This window comes from Gossypium raimondii, chromosome 13, assembly GCF_025698545.1.
Source record: "Gossypium raimondii isolate GPD5lz chromosome 13, ASM2569854v1, whole genome shotgun sequence".
Lineage (NCBI taxonomy): Eukaryota > Viridiplantae > Streptophyta > Magnoliopsida > Malvales > Malvaceae > Gossypium > Gossypium raimondii.
Window position 1 is genome coordinate 38,776,297 of NC_068577.1, and position 8,678 is coordinate 38,784,974.

At 37.5% G+C, this 8,678-nt stretch overlaps 1 protein-coding gene across 1 annotated transcript; it reads right to left on the minus strand.

Annotated features, from left to right (window-relative positions):
* Nucleotides 1-6,333: 6,333 nt before the first annotated feature.
* Nucleotides 6,334-6,939, minus strand: LOC128036183 (uncharacterized). Its single transcript, XM_052627091.1, has one exon. The coding sequence runs from the start codon at nucleotides 6,937-6,939 to the stop codon at nucleotides 6,334-6,336; it is 606 nt and encodes a 201-aa protein (XP_052483051.1).
* Between the last annotated feature and the right edge of the window lie 1,739 nt (nucleotides 6,940-8,678).

An 8,678-nucleotide genomic window follows, 5' to 3' on the forward strand; every position in this document is an offset into this window, starting at 1 on the left:
CTTTTTGATGGAAATAGAAGGCCAGGTGGATAGCGGGCTTATGGTGGAGGGTCCGGGTATGCCTATTGAGTCACTAGTGGACCCAAAAGGTTTTGGGAAAAAACAGCTGATATTAATGTGCAGATCAAAGACACTGGGCTTGGCTTACCGCGTTTGGATTTATTGAAGGATCCCGAGGGCCAGGTGAACAGTGGGCCCGTGTTGTCTGAAACGGGCTTTCATAAGGGTTTATTGGTGGATACATCAGGTCTTAAAAACATAGTGGATGAAAATAAAAATAAGACCAAGCTTGTTGGGCTTGTTGTGCCGCGCCAAGAAAGGGGAGGTTTGGGGGTTTCCTCTAATTCGGTGATGCAAGTTGTCGAAACCATTTTTAAATATTGAAAAAAAATGGATCGACTTAAAAACAAAAATTGGAGTCGCCACCAATCTTTTATTGAGGTGTGATCGGTTCACCTTGAAAACGATTTTAGGTCTACGAATTTTGAGAAAATAGGTTCGGGAGTCGGTTACGCACGAGGAAGGGTTAGCACTCTCGTAACGCCCAAAATTGGTACCGAACCAATTGTCTAATGTCTTAGTGTCAAAAGTTTGAAAAGATTTTAAAATACGATCCTTATATTTAAAAACCTGTATAAATCCAATTACACGTTAAAACCCTCTCATTTAGAGGAAAGAAAATGTCACACCCAATGCGTTAGGGCATGATATTTCACATCCTCAAGAATGAGCTTGTCCAAAAAAAAAAAACTCAAGCGATGAAATTTAAAAGGATATTCAATTATTTAAGTCAAACGAATAAATCGAGACCCAATACGTTAGGGTACAATTTCTCAAAATCCCAAACATCGAATATTGCCTCTTTTTTAGGAAAATTTTCATATCGAGAAAACAATATGTCATACCCAATGCATTAGGACACAACATGTTGAATTCCCAAAAATGATTTTTTATTTATGTGTTTTAAATAAAGAATATTCTCGATTATTTAGGTTTAACAAGGAAAATTGGAACTCAATACGATGATCCCAAATGCCGAATATTGCGTTATCTTGAAAACCTTTGAAAAAAATGGTTTTAATGCTTTGATGAAACCAAATATGTTTTTCTTAAAATGTGATAGAATGTTAATATACAACATGAAACAAATACTTTAATATGAATTATATATGTATATGTATTTACAAAATATGTATATATATAAGTATGATATATATAAGTATATTTTGAAAATATGTATATGATTATATTAAAATACGTATATATAAAAAATGAAATATATATTTATAATAATTTTTTTAAAAAGTACATATATATACATTATAGAAAATGCATGTATGTGTGCATGAATTATAAAATATGGAAGATGTATATGTATTATAAAATGTATATGCGTATATTATAAGAAGTATGCACAAATACATGGTTATAATAATAATAATATACAATAATAATAAACATGCAATATAACAGTATTAATAATATATTAAAATACTTAAAAACCCCAAAAGACAGATTAAGGATAAAATTGAAAATAAACAGAAATTTAGGGGCAAATTTGAAATACTAAAATGCAAATGGGCCAAATAGAACACGCCCTTAATAGTGGAGGACCAAAAGGGAAATTAACCCCGTCCTCCAAAACACTGCGCAGGTACATGGGCCGATTTGAAACAAAAATAAAATGTGCAGTAAAATTTAAAAGAAATAAATAATTTAATTTAAACACACTGTAAAAATAGGGGGACCAATTGCGCAAATTTCCCATTTAGGGCAGGAACTACAGGTCGGGTCGACGTGCAGATCCTGCCCTCACCAAACGGCGCCGTTTTACATTTATTAGTAAAAACAAAATTTTTCTAAAAAAAAAATACATTTCATCTCATTTTTTTAAAAAACGGAGAGATTAACCCTAGCTTTCTCTGCTAGGGTTTTCAAAACACATCCCCTAAACCGCCGCCAGCAATTGGGCTAAACTACGGCCACCGACGTTGCTTCGGTCCTTCACTGCGACGGAGAGGACCTCAACGGCACCAGGTAAGTATTACAGGTTTCTTTCTTTCTTTTTTTTTTTAAAAAAGAAAGTAAAAAATATCATAAAAAATGAAAATGGAAAAAAAAGAAAAAGTACGAAGAAAAAAACAAAAGAAAAAAAATGAACCACCTCTAAAAAATATTCTCTGATCTCTTTTCAATAGTTTTTTGATCCAATCTTTGTAACCCTTTTTACAAAAATAAATTGGCTTTATATAGCCGACTCTTTACAAAGAAAGCAATATATATATATATATCTCTTTACAATTTTGCTATATTTCCGGCCCCTCTCACTGTTCGTGGTTCGTGCTTCTATTGCAGATGGGTACTGGCGAGATGTGCACAACGTCTGGGAAATTGCTGAACGTATGATTACTACGCCATGGGTGGTTTCTGCTGACGTGGGCGTCGGCGTAATCATTGCTAGCCACTTAGGGTTCTTTTTGCTTCTGTTTTGTATTTTGGGCTAGTGCTAGGGTTAATAATTTAGGCCTTATTGGGCCAAATGCATTTAGTTTTTATTTGGGTTGTAGTAGTTAGTTTTTGGGTTTGTTGGGCTCGGGCAAAATTTGGGCTTTACAACTGCCCCTCTTTGCTCGTTGTCGTGTAACGAGAACAAAACAAAGACTTTTAAAAAAGACCAAATTTGCCCGGTCTTGCCGAGTCTTGACTTGTTTTGGTGCTTCTTTTCTTCAAGTAGCTTCTTTTATTCAAGTAGCTTCATTCAAATCCACTGCGTCTTATTGCTTCAACCTGCTCCACTGCTTCTCAGGGAGATAGGACTGGTAACTCGTAACTCTTCAAAAGAACCAAAATTTGCTATTTTTAGTCTACTCCAGTGCAACTTCAGGGAGATAAGACTGTATACGATCTACTCTCTGCAACTTCAGAGAGATAAGATCTATGGTTTTAATCCGCTCCACTGCAGCTTTAGGGAGGTAGGATTAGATTCTTCTGTCTGCTACACTGCAACTTCAGGGAGATAAGACTGTATGCGATCTGCTCTCTACAACTTCAGAGAGATAAGATCTATGGTTTTAATCCGCTCCACTACAACTTCGGGGAGATAAGATTAGATTCTTCTGTCTGCTCTACTGCAACTTCAGGAAGATCATACTGTATGCGATTTTCGATCTATTTCGCTGCTAATACAGGAAGACAAGATCTGATATTTTCAACCTACTCCACTGCTGCTTAGGAGGACAAGGCTGAGGTCTTTGATCTACTTCGCTGCCAATACAGGAAGACAAGATCTGCTATTTTCAACCTACTCCACTACTATTCAGGGAGACAAGGCTGAGGTCTTTGATCTACTTCGCTGCCAATACAGGAAGACAAGATCTGCTATTTTCAACCTACTCCACTACTGCTCAAGAAGACAAGGCTAAGGTCTTCGATCTACTTCGCTGCCAATACAGGAAGACAAGATCTGCTATTTTCAACCTACTCCACTACTGCTCAGGGAGACAAGGCTGAGGTCTTCGATCTACTTCGCTGCCAATACATGAAGACAATATCTGCTATTTTCAACCTACTCCACTACTGCTCAGAGAGACAATGCTGAGGTCTTCGATCTACTTCGCTGCCAATACAGGAAGACAAGATCTGCTATTTTCAACCTACTCCACTACTGCTCAGGGAGACAAGGCTGAGGTCTTCGATCTACTTCATTGCCAATACAAGAAGACAAGATCTGCTATTTTCAACCTACTCCACTGCTGCTCAGGGAGATAGGATTTATGGTTTCACCAGTTTGTTCTCTGGGGAACATGACCTGTATAATTCAATTTATGAACCTAATTATGCCTAGTGATTAGGATGTCATGATTAGAATGAATCAAATGCTCCTAACTAGACGTGTATGAATGACATTTGAATGAATGTACAAACATATTTTTTTCGAGAATAATCCCGCTTAGGTTGTCATTACTCGAAGTTTATTAAGATTTTATCACTGACGTGCTACAACACCTTCTTGCTTGGCTGGCATCTCCAAAGAAACACTTGATCAGATTGCCCCCCACTGTAAACTTCAAAGTTAAATCCATTAGGACGCAACATTTGTTCCATCTTTCTCCCGCTGTAACACAATGGTAGAAAAATCTAGTCTTTTCTCAATCCTCTCCTATCACAATTCAAGGATATAGAATGTGAAGCTCTTTGGTCTTTTATACCAATCTCAGGGTGTCATACCAAATGCCTATGCACGAATGAAGGATTTCCTTCTCCGAGGAAACCTCTTATTATTGCAAGGTGATCATTGCTTATTTATTCAATGAAGCTTTGTCACCACCGCCACATCTTGCCGTTTTGTTTAATCAGTGTTTGGACAAAAAAATTCGAAAGGATAATCTTACTTCAGAAATTTCCTTTTTAGACATTTCAACCTTTAAACTTGGTGTGTTCTAAACAATGGCCCTGTTTCAGGTCATTGTATCATTTAGAAACTTCTAAAGTAATATGCACAATTTCCTTTGTAAAAATATTATTAGTCCACTAATCGTCATTTCAATGAACAATGTTTGAAAAAGATTACCACAATGGATAAGATGAAATTTATTGAAAATAAAACTCAAGATGAATAAATTATAAAGAATAATAAAAATAAAAGAGAAATGGATTGGAAACACGAATCTTGAAAAAAAATGAAGTATTCCAAGACAGGAAAAATAAATACTGAAAAGGCTAGGCGCCCCAGATATCGCAGTTTGAACTTCTCTGTGCAAACTTTCTGAAGACCACTCTGAGTTTGACATGTGCTTAGAAGATCTACAGTACTTTGTCTACGCCCCAAGATGCCGCGTCCCCTTTCCCACTGATTCAATCATAGCAAGATCACCGAATGCCCCACTTAATCAACATTTGAGTCGCCCTTTTTTAGGTTTTCAACTCAAATCCCCTTTGGTCTCAAGGCGCCCTTTGCGGGTTTTCACCTTGGCCTCTTTTTTTTATTTAAGAAAAGTACTTCTTAACCGAATCTGAGTTTATAGGGTTTGGCAAATCTTTGCCATCCATCTCACTCAAGATCAAAGCTCCTCCTGAAAAGGCATTCTTTACAACATATGAACCCTCCCAATTTGACATCCATTTTCCTCTAAAATTCCTTTGTATAGGAAGAAACTTTTTCAACACTAGCTCCCCCTCATGAAATTCTCGGGGATGAATCTTTTTATTGTAGGCTCGCATCATTCACCTTTGATACATCTGACCGTGCTGAATAGCCTTTAGCCTTTTCCCCTCTATTAAGTTCAACTGATCATAACGAGATTGAACCCATTCTGCCTCATCCAATTTCAACTTAGCCAATACCCGAAGAGAAGGAATTTCCACCTCAATAGGTAAAATTGCTTCCATCCTGTAAACCAGAGAGATAGGAGTTGCCCCGGTTAAAGTTCTGACAGACGTTCTATAAGCAAAGAGGGCGAATGGTAATTTTTCATGCCAGTCCTTATAAGTCTCAGTCATCTTTCCCACAATTTTCTTAATGTTTTTATTAACCGCTTCTACCGCGCCATTCATCTTTGGGCGATATGGCGATGAGTTATAATGTCTGATCTTGAATTGACCGCAGACCTCCGCTATCGCACTATTATTCAAATTCAGCGCATTATCGGATATGATCCTCTCAGGCATTCCATATCGACATATGATCTCCTTTTTCAAGAATCTATTAACTGCTGACTTCGTGACATTTTCATATGAAGCAGCTTCCACCCATTTGGTAAAGTAGTCAATAACCATAAAGATGAAGCGATGCCCATTAGAAGCCTTTGGCGATATTGGACCAATGATGTCCATACCCCACATAGAAAAAGGCCATGGAGAAGTCATAACATGAAGAGGTGAAGGAGGTGCATGCATTTTATCGCCATAAATTTGGCATTTATGGCACTTTTTAGCATAATTGATGCAATCTCTTTTCATATTGGACTAGTAGTACCCAAATCTCATGATCTGTCTGGCCATTGTGAAACCATTTGCATGCGTTCCGCAGATACCCTCATGGACCTCTTCCAGAATTTTTCTAGCTTCCACTGCGTCCACACATCTTAGCAGTACTTGATCCTTCCCTTTTTTGTATAGGATACCTCAATCTAGGACATAGTCAATGGCCATTCTTCTCAATGCTCTCTTATCATTCTCCGTTGCCTGATCTGGATACTTACGATTTTTCACATATTGCAATATATTCAGATACCAAGAATGATCATCTTTTTCCTCTTCCTCAATATTATAGCAATGGGCCAGAGTTTTAGAAGTGCTCATCAGAATAGGCTTCATGTCTTCGAACTTGTTCACTCAGATCATAGAGGCTAGGGCGGCCAACGCATCAGCCATCTGGTTCTTATCTCGTGGGAGGTAACAAAAAGTGATGTCATCAAACTTGTCCATCAATTCAAGAACCATCTTTCGATAACTGATCAGTTTAGGGTCTCTTGTCTCCCATTCTCTTTTGAGTTGGTATATCACCAATGCGGAGCCCCCATACACTTTTAGCACTTTAATTTTACGTTCAATAGCTGCACGAATGCCCATAATGCATGCTTCATATTCTTCCATATTGTTCGTACAATCAAAATCCAGTTTGCTAGCAATGGGATAATAATCTCCACTTGGAGATACCAGAACTACCCAAATTCCGTTACCCATAGCATTTGAGGCTCCATCAAAATTTAGCTTCCACACATGATCCATTTGGGAATTTTCTTCAGTGGCTGCCACATACATCAAATCCTCATTTAGAAAATCAAAATTCAAAGGCTCATAATCCTCCAAGGCTCTACTAGCTAAAAAGTCAGCTATTGCGCTCCCTTTCACGGCCTTCTGACTCACATACATTATATCAAATTCAAAATGCAAGATCTGCCATCTGGCCATCCTTCCATTCAAAGCAGTCGATTCCATCATATACTTTAAGGGGTCTAACTTTGAAATCAGCCACGTCGTATGATACAACATATATTACCGTAATCTTCGAGTTGTCCAAACCAAGGCACAACATAACTTCTCGATAGACGAGTACCTCGCTTCACAATCAGTGAATTTCTTGCTAAGATAGTATATTGCCCTTTTTTTTCTTCCTGTCTCATCATTTTGGCCTAACACGCACCCCATTGAATTGTTAAACACTGCTAAATACAGTATTAATGGCCTATCTGGACTAGGTGGTGACAGCACTGGAGTATTGGACAAGTACTATTTTATTTTTGTCAAAAGCTTTCTGACATTCCTCATCCCATACTCTCGGATTATGTTTCCTCAGAAGACGGAATATGGGATCACATTTCTCAGTTAGTTGTGAAATAAACCCAGCAATGTAATTCAATCTTCCCAAAAAACCTCGTACTTCTTTCTGAATGTGTGGTAGAGGCAAATCTCGTATTGCCCTGACTTTGTCTGGGTCAACCTCAATTCCTTTTCCACTGACTATGAAGCTCAGCAACTTCTCTGATCTGGCTCCAAAGGTGCACTTTCTTGGATTAAGCTTGAGCTGGAAATTTCTTAGTTTCAAAAACAATTTCTTCAAAACTTGAACATGCTCCTCCTCCGTTCTGGATTTTGCAATCATATCATCAACATAAACCTCAATCTGCTTATGCATCATGTCATGAAACAAAGTCACCATGGCTCTTTGATAAGTTGCTCATGCATTCTTTAATCCAAAGGGCATCACTTTATAGCAGGACGTTTCCCATAAAGTGATAAATATGGTCTTTCTCATGTCTTTCGGATGCATCTTTATTTGATTGCATCCAGAAAAGCCGTCCATGAAAGAAAACAATGAATAACTTGCCGTATTATCCACCAAAGTATTAATGTGAGGCAATGAAAAATTATCTTTTGGATTGGCCCTGTTCAAATCCATGTAATCCACACACATTCACACCTTCCCATCCTTTTTAGGGACAGGGATAACGTCGGCTACCCATTCTGAATATTTGACTTCTTGCAAGAACCCAACATCAAACTGTTTTTTGACTTCTTCTTTTATCTTTAGCACAATATCGGGCCTCATTCTCCTGAGCTTCTGCTGAACTGGTTTGCAATATTCTTTTATAGGAAGACAGTGTACCACAATATCAGTGCTTAACTCAGGCATATCCTGGTATGACCATGCAATGACATCTTTGAATTCACGGAGTAATTTGATAAGGTCTCGCCTTGTCTTGGCAATAATGTCAGTTTCGATCTTTACCCCCTTTCCCTCTTCTAGGCTCACAATCTCCAATGATTCTTTATGATGTAGTATTTGCTTATCCTCTTGTTCTACCATTCTCAATAAGTCCGGAGATACACCACAGTCTACGTCATCTTCAAAATCATGTGATCCCTCTAAACACATGTCTTGCTCAAAAGAGAATTCTGAGTCTGAAGCAGCGCTATTCATATTATTGATATCCAGGGACTTATGGTAGGTGCCAAAGAATATACAAAGAATGTATGAATTTATGAACAAATATGATTATGAATGAATAAAAGAATGATTATGGAAAAAGAATAAAAGAATAATTACTCGAAAAGGATGAAAGACTATTGGCTCAAAAATGAATACAAAAGTGTACTTTATTAGAATCATATTTATTAGAATCATAACGTTCAACATATGCATAAAAAGAAATTTATATTTTTAAGTCAAAAGCAAT

What these genes read in the sequence shown, in the direction of transcription:
- LOC128036183 (XM_052627091.1), bottom strand. Translation starts at nt 6,939, where the DNA reads ATGGAATCGACTGCTTTGAATGGAAGGATGGCCAGATGGCAGATCTTG.